General features: G+C 46.7%; 1 protein-coding gene across 1 annotated transcript; it reads right to left on the bottom strand.

The window, feature by feature from the left end:
• Window positions 1–2,388: 2,388 nt before the first annotated feature.
• On the bottom strand, window positions 2,389–15,591 carry LOC119659994 (G protein-activated inward rectifier potassium channel 3-like). The gene is made up of 4 exons (XM_038068369.1): window positions 15,229–15,591; window positions 3,622–3,896; window positions 2,789–3,562; window positions 2,389–2,721 (listed from the first exon to the last, which is right to left on the bottom strand). Exons 1-4 carry the CDS (start codon window positions 15,402–15,404, stop codon window positions 2,669–2,671), a joined length of 1,278 nt encoding a protein of 425 aa, XP_037924297.1. The 5' UTR covers window positions 15,405–15,591; the 3' UTR covers window positions 2,389–2,668.
• Window positions 15,592–19,380: the final 3,789 nt, after the last annotated feature.

Here is a 19,380-nt window from a genome sequence, read left to right as displayed (position 1 = left end):
ACTGGAAAACAAACGGATGCTCAGCGTGATGGGATGCTACTTTTCATGTATGAGGACAATCAAGTGCAGCTCCCTAGGCGACAAAGGTCTCGAAGAAGATAAATTTAAAACTCAGAATCGCATACTGTGTGTTATGTCTTGCCTCATTCCCCGAAGCCAACGCGGTAAAACCGTTCCTTGGAGGAACCTCGAACTGCAAAAACTCAGGAAGTCGACCAGGTGACTTTTGAATCGTGCTGGTAGAAATAATATGAAAGAAGAGTGCTAAAACTTTCAGAACCCACAGCGTGGCTATAAGAGGTTTGTTAAGTGTTCAAATGGATACTCCGCCACCACAGCCTCAAACAACGAGGGAGATGCCAGAGTGGGTGACAGTTTTGAAACACTTTAAGGATCTTAAGTGCGCATCCTTCTTGTTCGTGGCATGGTTTATGGGTTTCAGAATTGGTTTGATTTTCACATTCCTGTTTTGGCACCTACAGGACTATGGTGATTCTCCAACGCTTTTCGGAGTCGCGTCTGTGATGAATCATATTTCTGAAATGTTCGCGTACTTCTTCAGCTTTAGGTTGATTACGCAAATAGGACATGTTAAGGTTAGTCACTTGCCAGAAGCAATAATGATATTTAGAACGTACTGTGAGGAACTAAAGACGAAAGAGGGGCTTAAAGGCTATCCAGAGTCCCTAAAAAGGGTGAGTCGGCCAAGTTGGACTCTCTTTGAAAACTTAAATGTTACTTTCACCAACTCCAGATTGGAATCAGTGCAGACCCTCTGGGAAGTAACACCATCCGGGAGAACTGGTGAGAAAAATAAAAGGAGGAGAGTTGGGAGCTCCTGCAGATTTTATTATTTATTCTCATTGACAAAATTAACGAACTTTACACTATAAAAAGGCGAGTCTTATATCTCATTGAATGACCAGATCAAGCGAAAGTTTTTAAGGGGGTCATCACATGTGTATAGTCCAAGAAATTGATTTTTTTTCCTACATTAAAGAAGCCGCGAAAACCACCAAAATTTATAAAAAAAAAAACAAGTTTAACAAGGCACCAAAATTTTAACTTTCGACATTTTTTTCTAATCCTAGTTTGCGAACCGTGATGTACTCCGCATGGCTGGGAAAACTCTTAATAAATATGTGGCGAACAATCCGCGTTTGTATCTTTATTCAGTTCTTCAACAAAATTTCCAAAAATAGCGGAAAAAAGGCCTTCAGACGGTATGACCCCTTAAGATTATAGCGAGATTGTACCCCATTCTTCCAACTCACAATAACATTTATCTCACATGCTGGGGCCAACCGCATGAGACCCAAGGGAGCCGTCCATTCTGGTCTTCAGATCAACCGATTTTCTAATGTGAAAAATGATTCAAGTGCCGCGCATTGTTCAACAGATACCGTGAAATCTCTTTGGAGGGTAAACCTTACTGCTATATACCATTGCAGTGCAACCCACAGTCTAACCTTGTGAGAGGCAATTCAAGATCAACTATCGAAATAAGTTCAAGCTTAATTAAACTTTTCATAACCTTAACCCTGAAAATGCATTCCCATCTCGAAAGTCTGCAAAGAGTCGAAAAGGGGAGCAGTTTTCCAGACTTTACTTCCCTCCAGCTTGGTCAGTGTTGCTCAATTTATCAGAAGTCACTGGAAAACCCAACAGTTAGGTATGCTATTCTTGCAATCTTAGTTCAACAAAACAAAAAATATTAAATAATTATTTCAAGATGAAAATAGTTTGAAAGGAGTAATTAGGGAAGAAAAGCTTTGGTGGTGGTACCAGAAAAATTTCATACGAATAATACTGTGTAGCAAACCATGGGGAACCTACTACTAGTCACCTCAGAGCGTAAGAAATGCCAAACGCTCTTCTATTCTAAAGACATCATTTAATTAATAGGGAAACGAACATAGAGAGATGAACATTTTGAACACCCTTTTATGGAGACCTTCAAGCCTACGTCAATACCGGTCTGCCTTGTATCATCGAAGAACGTTGGGCTGATACTATTTCAAACGGAGAACTTAGTCGACGCACAGGCCGGCCACTCATACCCACTGTGATCAGAAGGTAGAAGTGACAGTGGATAGGTCACATATTAAGGATGAACGACAGTTAAATTGCGGGCAACATCATGTAGTGGAACTCACTCTCCCAAGCTGCCGACGAGTGGGTCGCTCTAAAAGCTCTTGGCGCAGAACAGTGCAGGAGGAGCGCGAACGTCTCAGGAAGTCGTGGGGGAGCTGCAGGGCCTTTCTATCAACCCCGCTACAAACTAAACAGTTAAATCTTTGCAATTCTTCCAAATGCACATGCACGTCCATGCACAACCGATACTGAGGAAGCAGAGGAGGGTTTGATAAATCAAATACCAATTTTTTCTTATAATAAATAATTATTTCGTGGTGGATTATTCGACAACATTATCACATCGAAACGGCTCGTGTTACATAACGATTTCTTAGAACTAACTTACTTAGCATCAACAGGATTTAGTCAGCTTCGTTTTTGCTCTACGCCTGCTTAAATTTTAATCTTTTTATCAAGCTCTGCATCTAAGTAACCTAGGCTTTACTAATTAGCTCCAGGAGTTGATTTGCAGGATTTTTCATATCCTTTAATAATGAATAGAAAGTGAAACGTCTACGCCTCCTAATTTAATCTAAGATTCAGATGGAGCGAACGATTGTTGCCGAACAGCAAATGTTGTTTCCTCTGAAAGAGTGATTGATACCAAGATCAGTTTCCATGCTATCTTAAATGAATTGAAAAGTCGACTTACCTGGAGTACCTATGCTTCCTTTGAAACACTCCAGTTCCTTCGCACTGCATAGAGGTGTGTCTACCATTGTGGTTTCATTAAATCTCGAATAATCTATTTCATATGCTTGCTTATCCTTATTGTAACTTACAACCGGATCAAAACGATGGCCCCACAGGATCTCGTTACTCAAATAGCTCGACCTGGCCTGAGTACTTTGTCCTGTCGATTCAACTGTGCCTTCCAGAATCACCACAATTTCGAATTTATCATAATAGAAGTCGTATGCGGTCATGTTGTAGAAGGGCGAGTTTTCATCGATTTTATGTGTTACGATCATTGGCCAAATAAACAGCAAATCTGAGCCACAGTCATCAGTACCAACTTCCAACTCCGTCTGATGGATAGTGGCCACTTCACCCTCCTTTGTTGTCTTTGGTCTGATAAGTTGAGCACGAATATTAGCTCCGATTATGTGGCTCTTCCGCATGTCACCGACTCGGAACATTAAATAAAGATCGGCATCCCTTTGGCATACAACTGCCCGACGGGAGAAGAGAAGGGTTTGCGTGCGCTGCTTGGCTCGGGTCATTTTCGCAAACACAAAACCAACCATGAAGGCTGTTTGCATCATGCCAAATATAGATTGGAAACACACCATGAAAATCGCTTCCGGACATTCCTCCGTCACTGTCCGGACACCGTAACCTATTGTCGTTTGTGTTTCAATGGAGTATAGGAAGCATGAAGTGAAATCCTTAATGTTCAGGACACATGGGGTCCAACCAGAGTCGGCTATAAATTCAAAAATAAATCCATCAACTCGCATTTGTTGATATTAGTGCGTAACTTACCTTGTAGTGCAGGTAAATGGGCTTCTTCCAGATCCAAATGAGTTATAGCGATCAACCACCAAATGACAGCGAATCCCAACCACGACAGGAAGAAACTTAGTGTGAAGATGAGCAGAGTCCAGCGCCATTGTAAGTCGACCAGTGTTGTGAAAGGATCCTGAAGGAATCTTAGTCGGTGTCCACCTAGCTTCGCTTGAGTAACATTGCAGTCCCCATTTTTGAAAATAGCTCGTTTGCGGTAACGCTTGTAGCTACCAGGCCGTAGTGTTCGGTTCCTAAAATATTCACAAAATTTAACAAATGAGCATTTAATAAATTTTAAATGATTAAGGGCTCAGATTTGTTCAGAAAAAAAATCGACGGATACAGGGTGGATAAACGCATATTTGAGTTGGCATATGTCAACATTTCCTCGGTTAGATGCTTCCTTGTTCAGTGCTTGTTGTAGTCATTGTTACATTCGCTTAGTTATCAAAGTGTAAAGTAACCTACCTAGCCATAGAATAGTACATCGACTGAGGGACCACTTGGGCCTTATATAGTAAGTCCATTGTATTACCTCCGGAAGTCTTCCTGCCTGCGATACCGGCAAATTTTAGCGAATCTGATAGTATCATCCGAAGACAGATAGTATGAAGATTTTTTGTTAAAGAAAACCTTTCCCCCCTCTTCCGAGACCTGCGGAAACCTAGTAACAGAATATACAATGCATAACTGCCTCATCTGCCTTTTAAAACCCCGGGTAGACGAGCTCGCCATGCCGATTTTTTCTAAATGGTAATCTAAGGAGTTCCCATTAAACGCGTTATTGAGGTTTCCAGGTTCCTAACCTTAATTTTAATCCAAGGAACAACATTCCAGCGTGGATCCAGGCCTTGAAGTGTTTATTCATGCACAGTTGATGCGACTAGTATCCAGCATCCAATCACGATAAAAAGCTTTGGGGGGGGGGGGAGGGGAGGAGTTGAAGTCTTGGATTCATTCACAAAGATGATTAATAACCTCGGGTGTCGAGAACGGCATTGTTATCACCGTCACGGTAATGCCTAGCCGCTACTAGCCACATGTGACTAGTAGCCATCCAACTTTTGACCTCGGCCCCATGTGTACATCAAATGAACATGCTCGATAAAGGACCCCAATGCTTATCAGTCGAGATCCTGCATCACCGGAGTAATTTTCGAAGTTTCTCACTTTGTTCTTCATCCTCATTCAGCTCCCCTCAGGATTTGCCAAGAACCCTGCACTCCTTCTCTACTGTTCTGCGGCAAGTGCCCTTGGGAGACGGGATTCCACTGCATCAGCGAAGTTGACTTTCCATGGGCTAGTTCCATATAACAACACAGATTTTAGACAAGGTAGTGAAAGCAGATCTAGTGCTGTCACAACCCTCCTCAGAAACCGCGCTTCCTAGATATACAAATTGATCAATAGCTTCAATGTTCTTCCCATTAATGCAGATAGGGAGAGTGCGATGACCCATCAAACTGAGAACCTTGATTTTGTTGGTATTTATCTTCAGCCCAATTCAACTTTCCTCTCTCTCCAAATTCAGAGCCATTTGTGAGAGAGCAAACAGATGGCATCACCGAAGCCGTGATGTTTGAGGAAAGACGTCATAGTCCATTCAATTTCTCCACGTCTTCCGAACAAGGCAGCATAAAGAAGGCCACCAATAATAAGAAGAATTAATATCGATAAAAGGATGCAGCCCTGGCGGACTCCACTTTGGACCACGAAATCCTCTGAAATTTTACTTCGGTGAAGCACATAATAATTTGCGCCATCATATGTCGCTCTGATAATGGCTATTAGTTTCTCCGAAAGCTCCCACTGCGCAGAATACTCGGGAGATGTTCTCTGATCACGCTATCGAAAGCTGTCTCGAAATCGATGAAGAGCAGGTGTAACGAAGATATAAACTGCGCACGTTGCTCCAAAATGATCCGTAGGGTGTTGATGTGATCAATACAAGAGTATCCGGGGCGGAAACCAACATGGCTCTGTCGATGAAGCTTTCAAGATGATCTTTGAAGCATTCCTGGAATAGTTTAGCTATTATCTTTACGATGGCAGGAAGCACCCAGATATCCCCCCAATTCTCACACTCAGATTGGTTCCCCTTCTTTGGAATCTTGACGATAATCCCCTTCTTCTGGGAAAAGCTTCAGATTCTAAAGTGTGGTGAAGTGTTCTTTCCACCTCTTCAGTTGTTTGTCATGGTGGACGAAAAGTCGACGGTTGATATCATTCTCAGAACCATCGAAAGATTTGCGACCGCATGCATGCTTTTTCATGATGCGGTATAAACTTTTGAAATCATTGCATTCAGCGGCATCTTTCGCTGCGTCACACCCATCATCACTGACAGGAGTCAACAGTGCCTTCATTTCCTTCCGTTCATCGATCCGCCTCCACAATTTCTCAGTCAGTCAGATATTATGACGCCCCGTCGGGACGTGGCCGGGACATGTAACAGCCGAGATAAGAGCATTTTTTGGCAGCGCAATGCTCATCGACAGTCTCAGACGGGTTACTCAGTATTTCTGCCGTCCGGAATTGTTGAACTTGATATGTCACAGCTCCCTAAACTTGCAGGAAACGGGAGACGCAACATGTAAGCAAACGTCAGCACCTTTCTTGATATGCGTATCCAGGAGACAACTCCTAAAGATACTGATGATCCCCTCAGGGGTCGTTAGCGACTTTTAACGGGTCGCTTGCGATACGGGGTGTGACGTCCCCGAGGTGCCCGAGTAAGTAGTTCTGCCCCCTAGCTGGCAGCATACCTGCGTCCTAGGTAGTAGCCACGGGAAAGCTTCTCGGTGAAGAGCGAACCGCGAATGACCCGTACACGTCGGGACACACTGGGAGTCTCCGGAGCCGTCGACAACTCTCTGTCGGCCTCGACAGGGTGATGTGAGCGTAGCTCTGCCAAGGTGGTAGTTGCGACGTGTATCAGGAGCCAGCCCCTTCGGGACCCTGGTCGGAAAGTGTGCATTGAACCGGTGTTAGTAGACCGCGTTGCCCCGAGCGAGCGCTGATCCGTCCGTGAATTCCGGGATCAGCTAAGCGTAGGTCAGGCCTCAGGGAACTGGGGTAGGAGCTGTGTCCCCGAGGGTATACCCGTTCTTGACTATTGCGGCCCGCTCCCTTGCACACAATGCGCTGGTTACTTTTTCATGGAGAATATTCAGAAACTCATAAAAAAAAACGACGAAACAACAGACTAGGAGGAAGAGCTGGGTGCGTTTGGGTGCATCACAAAAATGCGCTGTTCACCGCAGCGAACAGCGAAAGAGGCAACGGGGGCTGACATACCCGATGAGACACCGGGGCCCCCAAATAAAGAGGAAGCCTCATCAAGTGGCGCGACTGATCGTGCGGAGATGGCAACTCCATTACCTTGCAGTGCCCCTGATCTGGAAGTAAGCTCAGTGAGAAACGCTAGTCCTGAGCAGATGGATTTGGACACAAATCGAATGGAAGTACATTCGACCGTCCTCGCTAGAGCCGAAGAGAAAAGGCTCATCAGAAATTGCGCAGCAGTGGTGAAACGTATGCGGTCGGCAACGTTCCTTCAGAGAAACGTCAGCAAAGGCGTCAAAAACGGGCTGATGGAAGTGGAGGAACTACTGGACTGCATTTCCTTTTATAGACGCACGTGGAGAGCAGCGGAAGACGATTGTAGAGCAGAAACAGTCGCACTCCCCGCTGAGAATGCTGCTTGCGTCAAACGGACTGCAGATAGCCCTCTGCAAAGTGAACTGGGGAAAAAGCTGAAAGAGGACGACGTGCCTGAAGGAGACTTTATCGAAGTAGTCTCCAAGGCCCAAAAAAAGAAGGCGAAAAAGGATAAAAAGAAACAACGGACTCCGTCGCCAGAGACACGTCTGTCCAAAAACAAGGAAGCGAAGTGGTCGATTTAATTATTCATATAGTGTCCGCCAGTTGAAACTCAACTGATCGAAAAGCAGACTTTCTACTTAAACAATGTTCGAAGTATAACAAAGCGGTGGAAATTTCAAAAAGCCGCGAACCTTTCACTATTTCCGTTACGGTCGCCAAAACCTTCGCCCTCCAAATCACTTGTCCAAGCAAGCAGAGGCACATTTCAAAGGCCATCTTGATGTTCAGATCACCCATCACGATCACACTGTCACCTTTAGCGAGCCACCCCTGAACTGCATTTAGCAATGAAAGGCTTTGGACAATCCAGGTCCTAAGTTTACCAGCTTACTTTTACGATTCAGCGAAATATTTTTTCTAAGAGAAAAGTTAATTTACGTGATCAAAACCACAAACACAAACTTCATCCCTACTAGGTTTTTACTACGAAATTCTTGGTAATATCGGCGCAAGAAGGAATTCGAATGCCTACGTCTCTGCTACAACGCATCTGATGTGTCAGTAGAGAGCCTATTTTAGCTTCCAAAACTGTTTCACTTGAAACGTCTCACCATAAGGTCAAAGCTCTTACTGTACAAGACAATGATCTTCCAAGCCGTTAAGTATTCCTCGTAGACCTGGGTTCTTAACAAGGAAATCTGCGAACTCTTCGAGGCGTCCGGGAGAAGAATCCTTCGAAGAATTTTTGGCCCCCTACATGAGGATGGACTATTCCGTAGCCTCTATAAAGAAATCTATGAGCGATACCACGACCGTCTGGTTGTAGATAAAAACCGGCTCAACAGGTTGCGGTGGCGGGTCACCTAATTTGTATGGATGAGCCAGCCCGGAAAGTCCATAAGGGCAACATCTATAGTAGAAAAAGAAGACAAGGCAGACCCTGTCTAAGATGGAGCTATGGCATAGGTCAGGATGCCAGACAGCTTTGAGGTATATCGAATTAGTGGACCTCGGCTCAAAATCGGGATGTCTGGAGTTCTTTACTAAGGGAAGCCTAGACCGGATACCAATTGTTGCGTCGTTGATGATGATGAAGCTTCTCCCCTTCTGCTCAAAGTCAGGTGACCCTGGTCACAAATGCTTTGAAATACTAGCAGGTTTTATAAGCGATGCCCACACACCTGCATCACTGAATTCCAAAATGTTTTACTTCGCGACACTAGCCGTAATAAGACAGTATTCCAAGGCTCAAGGGGATGCCACCCCAATACTTTTACTTACCAACAGAGGTATAGAATAGAACAGAGTTCTCATCCTGGCTACGAAGGTCAAATCCAATTTTCCAGCTTAGCTAGTGACCTTACAATGCAACGTGCTCGTTTTATAACGGATGTAGTAGCAAAGATTGTAATCCTAGGATTGGATGTGGTAGCCTCCCGTATATCCTGCACCTGAATGCCACTAAATATCAGAGGAGGTTTTAATTCGAGCAATTTCCACAGAATTAAGGGCACTTCAGTGTGAGTGTCCCTTGTTACTTAGTTCGAAATGAATGAAGAGGAGGCAGGAGTGAGCCACAATAAATGCCACGATACGAGTGGTACAGGCCTGTGTGGAGTTGCCAGATCTCCCATCAGGCGCGTCCCTTCGTGCGGATAAGGGAATGCTCGGCGAATATGTCATGGGCGTGCACATGCACGCATCCGGAGATGTGCGTGTATGGGCATGCTTATGCGCAGGCTGGGTAGGTGGGAAGTAAACGCCCACCCGTGGATAAAAATTGGCTATGGGAAGGACACCCAGAATTTAAACCAAATATGGAAGAGGAGAAAAGTAGTTTTTTTACGGTGCAGGGCTTCGGAAACCCAGTGCCGGCGGTTTTTGGGAGTGAGCAAGCGGGCTCCCGGCCGTCGATATCCAACGACCGCAGTGCCTCAGTAGTGTGAAACTTGGCTACTGTGGCATCTAATGCTACAAGAGATAATGGTGGAGTGGAAATTAGGTCCACACCGGATCCCTTTAGGAGGAGTTCGAAGCTTGGGAGATCACCACCGAGAACAATGGTTCTTTTTGGTAGTCGAGATTCATCGCGGAACTCTGAAAGAAATACGAATAGTCCCTTAATCGAGATCATTCCTTGTGGCGCAAGGCGCGAAAGCAAACGGGAACATACCGGAATGGCGTTCGTTACACTCGGGGAACGAATAAATGAACTGTGCGAGTTCATCAAGGAGAGGCGGAATATCCACCAAAATATTCGAGCCTTGATAAGAGGCATTAAATTGTCTTATATCAAGGCACTCGAAGAAAAGAATTCCCAAGCGTCAGTTGGCAAGGTCACAAGGGAAACGCAGGTGACGCCTCCCCGTGATAAAGCAGGCGGGAAGACAGGAAAACGGGCTAGAGACGGTACCAGCGAGCCTCTTGGACCACAGCAAGTCCCGAAGAAGAAAAAAGCCTCTTCACCAAAGAAGGCGGAGCCGGCGAGAGTACCCGCGAAAGTCGTTAATCTCACGATTGCAGCAACAACACCTACAAAAGTGGAAGAAACCAACGCCCGGAGGCCCGAACAATGGACTAAGGTGAGAAACAAGAGGAAAAAGGACAAAAAGAAGCTCCGCCCAGAAATAATAATTATTTCCAAGAAGGGAAATATGTCCTATGCCGACATCCTCCGAAAGGTGAAGTCAGACCCGAAATTGAAGGATTTGGGGGATAGTGTGAGCCGTATCAGGCGAACACAGAGAGAGGATCTGATGCTGGAGTTAAGTAAATCCGCCGACAAGTTGGCCGATAACTTCCGCGGGAAGGTGGAAAGTGTACTTGGAGAGGAAGCTGAGGTAAGAGCTCGGAAACAGGAGATAGTGGTTGAATGCAAGGACCTAGATGAAGTCACCTCACGGGAGGACATCTGTGCTGCGCTGAAACAACAGTTCAACCTTGGTGATATAGACCAGAGTGCCATAAGAAGGATGAAGAAGGCATATGGTGGCACACAGACCGCTATTATTAGTTTGCCGGCGGAATCAGCTATTAAGTTAATTACCGCGGGCAAGGTAAGAGTAGGTTGGGTCGTGTGCAGGCTCAGGGAGCAAATCTCTCTAAAGAGATGCTTCAGATGCCTCGATTTCGGTCATTTTGCGGCGGCAAGCACTAGCCAGCATGATAGGTCGAGGAGTTGCAGGAAGTGTGGGGAAGAGGGCCACCTCATCAAAGATTGCACCGGAGATCCACGGTGTATGTTATGTAGTGGGAAAGAGGGCGTGGACGGTAGGCATATTGCGGGAAGCAGCAGATGTCCGGTATATAGGAGGGAGCTGAACCCCACAGGCAAATGAGATTGATACAAATCAATCTCAATCATTGTGAGGCAGCTCAGGACCTGCTCTCACAAACCATTCGAGAGTCGAATGTCGATGTCGCGGTTATTTGCGAGCCATACAGAAACCACGGCGTCTGGCAACGCCGCAATCTGGGCGTGCGGAAGACAGGCCATTCAAGAAATCATAGCCCCCCCGACAGCCGGTTTTATAAGGACGAAGGTCAACGGTGTCCATATTTACAGCTGCTACGCTCCTCCTAGTGCAACCTTAGCACAATATGAGGAGATGTTAGACAGTCTGGTGTTGGATGCTAGAGGCCGCAGCCCTAAAATCATTGCGGGCGATTTCAATACGTGGGCCCTGGAGTGAGGAAGCCGATCGACGAACACCAAAGGTCAAATTCTGTTGGAGTCATTTGCGGAGCTGGACATCGTGCTGGCCAACGTTGGATGCGTGCCCACCTTTCGAGGAAGAGGGTCGGGTTCGATCGTTGACCTGACATTTGTTAGCACTTCACTGGTGAGGGGGATGGCTTGGCAAGTGAGTGAGCACTACACCCACAGTGACCACCAGGCCATCTTCCTCGGCATTGGGAACCGGGGAAGCAGTCAACGACGTTCTGGAGGTGGAAAGGCTAAGGCGGTTTGCTGGTCTATCGGAGCTTTCGACGAGGAGACATTTCTGGCCACATTGGAGGGAGCCCACGATCCGGATGGAACAGCGGTGGAAAGGGCCACACAGCTGTCTCAGCGTGTAACCGAAGCATGCGACGCTACGATGCCACGACGACGTTTGCACCACGGCAAGAGGCCAAGCTACTCGTGGAACACGGAGATCACTGCCTTGAGATCCTCTTGTCTCCGAGCGAGGAGACTTTCCCACAGGACAAGGGGAAGGCCGGAGCACCAGGAGCGTGAGGAGGAATACAGGGATCTGCGAAGCAACCTTAAGAAAGCCATTCGGAGAAGCAAGCGGGAATGCTACCAGAAGCTCTGCATGGAGGCTAATACGAATCCGTGGGGTACAGCCTACCAAGTTGTAATGAAGAAGATCCGCGGGCGAAAATCACCTCAGGTGACATGCCCACGGCTCTTGTTGCAAATAATTGCAACTCTTTTCCCGCAGCAGGAGCAGGATGAAAGAGAACCCCAACTGGCAGCTCAGCAGGACGTCTTCTCGATCCTTGATGTTACCGAAGAGGAATTTTGGGAAATCTGCAGACGTATTGGGGACAGCAAGGCTCCGGGATTGGACGGAATTCCGAACAGGGCTCTGAAGGTGGCGGTCAAGGCCAGACCAAGGTGGTTCGCAAGCACATTCGAATCGTGCATGGCGAAAGGAGTGTTTCCCGCCCAGTGGAAGAGGCAGAAGCTGGTCTTGCTACCGAAGCCCCGAAAACCACCCGGCGTGCCCTCTTCATATCGCCCTATTTGTCTCTTAGACACCATGGGGAAGATGTTGGAGAGGGTGATATACAACAGGCTGCTCCCGTTCATCGAGCTTGCGGGTGGTCTTTCAGAGCGGCAGTATGGGTTTCGGCGAGCCCGTTCTACGGTCGATGCAGTAGCAAAGGTCGTGGAATTGGCTCGAAATGCAATGGCCATGGGCAAATGCTGTGCTCTGGTGACGCTGGACGTCAAAAATGTTTTTGACTCAGCCAACTGGGGCTGGATTAAGGGCGCTTTGGCCAAACTGGGTGTCCCTAGCTACTTGGCTCGGCTCATCGAGAGTTACTTTTCGGACAGAATTCTCTGGTACGAGACGGACGACGGGCGGAAGGAGTACATTGTGACAGCAGGTGTGCCTCAAGGTTCTGTACTGGAACCGCTGCTGTGGAACATAATGTACGACGGAGTGCTTGGCCTTCGGGTGCCGGAGGAGACAACGCTAATTGGTTTTGCGGACGACTTGGCGGTAGTTGCAATTGCAAAGCATCCCGAGGACGTGGAGCTTTATGCAAATGAAGCCATTCATACCATCAAGTTATGGTTACGAATGGCCAAGCTGGACCTGGCGGACGAAAAGACGGAGGCGGTCCTCATTACCAACCGTAGGAAGAACAACACGGTTACAATCCTGGTTGGTAATCGTGAGGTCGTCTCAAAATCGGTTGTCAAATACCTGGGGGTGATGATCGATGCCAAGCTGAGTTTCAAGGGACACTTGGATTATGCGCGAGAGAAGGCAGCAAATGCCAGCTCATCCCTTGCAAGGATGATGCCTAACGTGGGAGGGCCGAAGTATAGTCGCAGGCTACTCATCGCGGGAGTGGTGAGGTCGATCCTGCTATACGCGGCCCCTTTCTGGGCGGGAGCGTTGAACCACGCTGTCAACCGGAGGAAGATATGTTCGGCATACCGGCCAATTGCGCTAAGGGTGTGCAGCGGATTTAGGACGGCGTCGACGGAGGCAGTATGTGTTATCGCAGGAATGATCCCTATAGATCTTCTAGCGAGCGGGGCACACTGGCTCTACGAAACACGGAAGGCAAATCCAGCCGAGGTGAATGCGGATTTCCGAAAAGCCATCAGGAGAGAGTTGTGTGGCAAGTGGCAACAAGGATGGATAACTCCGACAAGGGCAGGTGGACCCATACATTGATCCCGTGTATCGAGAAATGGGTCAACCGAAAGCACGGAGAATTGAATTACCACCTGACACAGTTCCTTACGGGACACGGTGGCTATAGGAAGTACTTGCATCGTTTCGAGTTGGACGAGTCTCCCAACTGTCCTGAATGCGGTGCTACACTCGAGGACCCGGAGCACGTTATGTTCTATTGTCCCAGATTTCTGCTGCAGAAAAGGAGGTTGAACAGCATCTTAGGGGCGGACATCGAGCCCTCCAACCTGGTGGAAGAGATGTTGAAGTCGGAGGAAAACTGGATGGCGGTAAATGAGGCAGTAGCCGTGGTGCAGACAAAACTCCTGGAGTTGGATCGAGCTCAGAAGGCGGCGCGACGGAGACGTGCCATGGACGAGCAGGTATAGCGAACCAGAGCCTCCCCCGCGAAGTAATACTTCACGGTGGTCCCGCGGGGAGGGGCGGAAGAGTGGGAGTGGTTTTAGGGGGTGTGAATCCCACACACTGCTGCAACCTGGCGCAGCAGCGTCTTTCTAAGATTTCCACCTCCATCCATAAAAAAGAAAAAAAAAAAAAAAATAGGAGTGGTACAAGACAAGCAACATACTGGCAAGCGGAAGACTACTTCACAGTGGTTCGATGAAACCTACTAAAGGACAGATGGAGAGATTTTCTGTATCTGATAACCTGGCACAGCATTGTCATAAGATCACCTATAAAAATCAAAAAAAGCTCGGAGGTAGACTTCAGCTAACACAGGTGAAAATGGGCCGGGTAGCCATTGTGAACAACTCTTTGGATACTGTTTCCAGAAAAATCATGGAAAGACCTTAATTGACAAGGTCCTTTTATAGTTTGTCAGTAATTAGCGCAACCGTCTTTGGTTTTTCAAAACCGGGAATGGCTAGAAAGTCTATCAATTTGTCTACCTGCCTTGCTTAACCACCAGGAACAGATTTGTTTTCTGGGTTTACAATAACAGTTGGTGGTATGAAAGTCAACTCCAAACTATCATTGCAGAGGTACAAAGTAGAATTTGGAAATACAATTTTAGGTTTTGGCTGAAGTATACAAATGGTCCGCCTCTGTTGGTATACAAGTGAACTCATATAGAAGCTTCACACCACAAAATAAATAAGTCTAGACTTGCTCAACTCATTCCCATCAATTCACCCCTTATTAGAAATTCTAATAACTCCCAATGGAATTCTCCCCAGAGGAGCTCTATGCTAATAGACCAGTTGATTAGAGTGTTTTATCGCAGTGCCATAAAAATGGTCTACAAACCATCGACATCAATTACTCGTAGGTGTGGTTGAACTGCTATTCTCCGCCCTGCGGATTTTAGCCCCCATGAATAATTCAACAAATTATCATGAAATCTAAACTTTACTTCACCTTACTTGGCCATTAAGGTAGATGATCTCATTTTTGAGTAGCTTATGGAGAGATAAAAGTGAGCTCAGAGGGTGCTGTTAACTCTGATATTAGCGGATATCTTAAGAAGGATCAGTTGGAAATCAGTAATTTACAAAAGATTGAGCTACTTTTTTCCGTATTCCCTTCTCTCAGTGCTCTATTCGAAGGGAACGAAGAATATTTGGGTCAGCAAATTGAACGTTAACGAGTCCTTGATCGTGCCTTTTTGGTAGCCTGCACCGCCTATGTCAACAATCATCACTAAAATCACTTCACTTTTCAAAATCACCGTCGCAAAATATGTGCTCCTGAAGCTGCTTCTTTCTTTGAATCAAATACCAATCAGGACATAATTCTAGCACTACGAACAGTTCACTCAAAAGAAATTACCACCGAAATATCCGACACCCAAAAGTCCTGTTTTTATACTCACCTCTTCACCAAGGAGCCATCTGAAGCTTTCAATGGTTCATAGTACGTCCCAGGAGACGGAATCGACGAGGGTCCATTCAGAACTGGTGGTTGCCAATTTCCATTGAGAAGTGCTTGTTCGTCCTGTCGACCTGGTGAATCTGATCCATCATTTACTTTCACGCCTACTAAATTCATTATCTCGTCGGTATCGATGGAAGCCTCACGAAATTGGATCTAAATTTCGAGTTCTAGTAGGTTGGATAATTACTTTCTACAGTTGAGTAGGGCCTGCTTCTACCAACTCTTAGAGATGTATCCAAGGAGCGCCTAGTTGTCGTGGTTGGAGTTCGAATAGGACTGCTCCAGAATTTGGTGAAGACACTACTAAAATTGAAAATAGTTGCTCCACTCAAAATCCCACCCTCAAATTTAGTCGGAGCAAAAAAAAATCTGCCTCCAATTTCCACCTATAAGCATCAGTTCCATAATAGGGTAATAATCTGTAAATTTGAACAGCGTTCTTGAATGCCCTAAATGAGGTGCTAATTGGATGTTTTCCTCGCTTGCGAGACACGAGTTGACTGCGGGTTAATCGCAAATTTCTGGTGTTGTTACTCTGAATGGGAGGAAAATACAGAAATTACATAGAATAAGTTACATTTGGGAAGTTTTCAAAAAAGGAGAATAACTAGGATCGGGGCTTAAACTTTTTTTAAAAGGCGACTCTTTGTTCGAGTTTTATGTTTACCCCCGTTAACGGAAATCGTTCACGAAAAGGTCACTAGATTTTCCAAAGATACCATTTCAGATGAATTAGTGGAAAAGAAGGACAGCTTTACACACCACAGAGTGTTGGACTGCCGAAACGGTACGCTGTCATGCCGGTACCAACTAAACACTTCCCGAGTCTGGAACCATTTGTCACATTACTTAGGGCTAGACTCCGCGCTCTCCCGCCTTTCGGAGCCTTCAAGTCAGGAAGTTCCTTTCACCAAACGGGAGAAGAGAGGAGGAAAGGAACTATTAGTTCAAGAAACTCCATGCCATCCGGTCCTTCCACCACTCGAGCTCTATCTTCTTCACAATGAGCAGAACTCGAAGGTAATGCGCAACACGACTCCATCTATCACTGCTTCTCAGCATCTCTTCGACAATGTTGTCTAGAGAGAGCTCTCCTGTGTTTAAGTAGAGCTGCCGACGAATCTCATCTCACTGTCCCCAAAAAAAACGGTGTTATGGGCTTCGTCCACAACTCTATTGAAAAACACACATTCAGAAGATCGTGCCTTTCCAATCTTATACAGGTAAAACTGAACCTCTGCGCCCACTTAGCAGCTGGGTAAGGAACTGGTCAGTCTCACCATGTTTCCGATTCAGTCACGTCCATTTTCCTTTAGTCTCATTTTGCCAACAGAGTTCCCACTCATCTAGTGTACATTGCCGTTCTTCACGAGCAACCACCTTCCTTGCGCTTGTATATGACTTTATGCTCCTTAACAAGAAAGGCAACGGGGATCACTCCTGCGATCACCATCAAGAACAGCTCAGACACAGCCTACTAGAAGTAGGACCCCTAATTTTTTCCATTAGACAACTTAAGGCCAAAACTGTAGTCTCGTCCGCTGATGGTTTGACTTCCTCGAAAAAGCCCATTTTTGAGTTAAGAGGTACTTTGCAGTTGGCTTTGACTTGATTATCCATTCGCCGATCGATATGGGACGTAGGGTCGGAATCCTCTTTTTAATCAGGATGACTACTTCGGTTTTTTTCCAGTACAAGGTTGGAACCATGAGTAGTCGCCCATCCCCCTACCCATTGCATCAATATGCCTTTGCGCCAAATGCCACAATATCATCTGCATAACCGACCAACGGCGACTCTTCCGGCAAGTCGGCTCTAAGCAGACAATCATAGGAAGCATTCCACAGGTCTGACTCTAGGATGGACCCCTGCGATACCCCCGACGTGACCTCTCGCCACCTCTGACCCTACAGCCTCTCGTAGAGTAAGGAACGGTTCCTGAGATAATCCCTCCATACCCATAAGATATAGCTCGACCCTAGATTGTGTGCCAAAAATGTCTTTTTTTTTCAGAATTAAATACATTTATGTCATCAAGCATTACGAGGAGCACCGCCCGTCGAAATCGGCGGCTGTGTGCCGCCCCTCGACAAACGACAACTTGCATGACAACATCATCTGTGGATATCTCCGCTCTAAAGCCGAACTACCGGAGGTATAGGTCTTTGGCAGCACACATCGCTTCAACGAGTCTACTTCTTAAGAGCTTTTCTAGCACTTACCCAGCAGTGTCTAGTATACAAAGTGGTCCGTTTGAAAGCGGCAACTAGGGATCCCTCTTCCTTTTGCAGACCAACGTAAGCCTCCCCACTTTCAAAAAGAAGATAAAGTGCCCTCTTCCAGGCAGTGTGCGCCTGGTAGTCTGGCCAATGTTGCAGCACCAGTTTGCTTACTTTCGCTAGGGTCCGCTCCGGATCCTGGCCCCTTCTTGTTTTTCACAGAGGGGATTGCTTCTTCCAGTTCTTTTATAGAGAAAGTTGGCCGGCCTCGACGCTCTCCGCATTGCCATCATCATCCCGTGCAAAGTGCGCAAGGAATAGTGCCCGTACAATGCGGTCCATTTGTTCGGCGTTAAGTGAACAGGGTGAACAGGTCCCGTTTTTTCGGGTTACCAGTTTGTAACGGGACCCCATTCACCACCTCGATTAAAACCTGCCAGAAGCGAGCTTTGCTCCTGTTTATTTTGCCGCAGAGTCTCCTTTTGGCTGATCTGTGTTCTCTCTCTGGTGATACACGTTTCGCCAAGCGGTGAGATTTGCGAAACTCCATCCGAAAGTCTCCAATTTCCGCCGTCCGGCAATACATAGAAGCCTTATTACGTCTCGATGCTCTCCTGGACATGGAAGGCCATCGTTATCAGGCTCATTACGGAATTTACAACATCACTCCCAGAAATGGACTCCAGCGTGAACCCACCTGTTTCAAGCGTTTCGACAAACCTTCCGCTATTTAGCTTCCACGCACAACAAGAACGCCGGGGTGGCACACATTTAGAGGCTGTATCAACTACTTCGGAGGCACTATATTGATGGTCGCTTGCCGAAAGGTCTTCCAGAACTCACGACCACCAGCAACACCAGTGATTCGGATGCAAAAGTTACGTCGTTAATACCTCCCTCCCAGCCTGAGTGCCGAGACGTTGGGATGGATCCAGTGTTTGAAACTACAAGTCCTGTTCTCGCCACCATTTCGAGAGTTCCGGAACGTTAGGGTGGATCCAGTGTTTAAAACTACAAGTCCTGTTCTCGCCACCATTTCAAGAGTTCGTTTTCCTCTGGAGTCTAGGTCAGGCATGCTCTCTTCAAGTGCCTGGCATTGAAGTCACCCCCGACCAGGATTCGCTCTTCTGTGCCCGAAAGTCTGAAAATCGTTCGTGGTTGAATAGAATTACACCGAACTCAGACAAAACCGTCCCCCGACCCTGGACAAGAACCCTGAGATGGACGCCGCCCCGCATCCAGAACGCAGCTGTACCTAATATGTTGGGTGCCATGAATTTGGGTCGATGTTTCGGTATTGCTCATTTATAAGCACTTTGGTCTCCTCAGCGAACTGCGCCAGCAATTCATGAACGATTGCACTCCGGTGCATATTTCTCTGTAGAATGCGGATCACGTTGATGACGTCCTACCTCCTTCCGGTTCTACTCTGAAGACTGAACACCACCCCGAGCCCACAATGGGTGCAACGCTCTTACTAGACGCGCCACGGTTCTTGCATATAACGCGACTCTTCTTTTCATTGCAAGTATTCGCCTTATGGCCTACTTGATCGCATCTGCAGCATGCTGCTCTCGTATCCTGCAGATCACCATTTGTATCCTACAGATCACCCAACCAATTCTGATTTTCCCGCTGTTAAGAAGTTTCCTCGCGTATTGCTCCGAAACGACCATCACAGCGAGTTTTTTACCTAGGGAGTTCACAAAAGTGATACCAATTCGGACATTGGCTACCTCCGAACATTGACGATTGATGGCCTCTTCTACTTTGTTCTTTTCCGTCTGGCAGTCTTTTCCGTCAACTAGAAACCAAACTTTTCTGTCCCAGTAACTCCTTGACGGGCCTCGACGAGGACTCCACCACCCTTC

Source organism: Hermetia illucens, chromosome 6, assembly GCF_905115235.1.
Source record: "Hermetia illucens chromosome 6, iHerIll2.2.curated.20191125, whole genome shotgun sequence".
In the NCBI taxonomy this organism is placed as follows: Eukaryota; Metazoa; Arthropoda; class Insecta; order Diptera; family Stratiomyidae; genus Hermetia; species Hermetia illucens.
Note: the sequence above shows the minus strand (reverse complement) of the source record. Positions and strands in the feature narration are given on the sequence as shown.

Bases quoted from the DNA above. Each gene is read 5' to 3' on its own strand.
- LOC119659994 (XM_038068369.1), bottom strand. From the start codon at position 15,404: ATGAATTTAGTAGGCGTGAAAGTAAATGATGGATCAGATTCACCAGGT. The intron at 3,563-3,621 runs GTAAGTTACGCA...TTGAATTTATAG, and splicing joins CCATTTACCTGCACTACAAG to CCGACTCTGGTTGGACCCCA. The intron at 2,722-2,788 runs GTAAGTCGACTT...TCACTCTTTCAG, and splicing joins AGGAAGCATAGGTACTCCAG to AGGAAACAACATTTGCTGTT.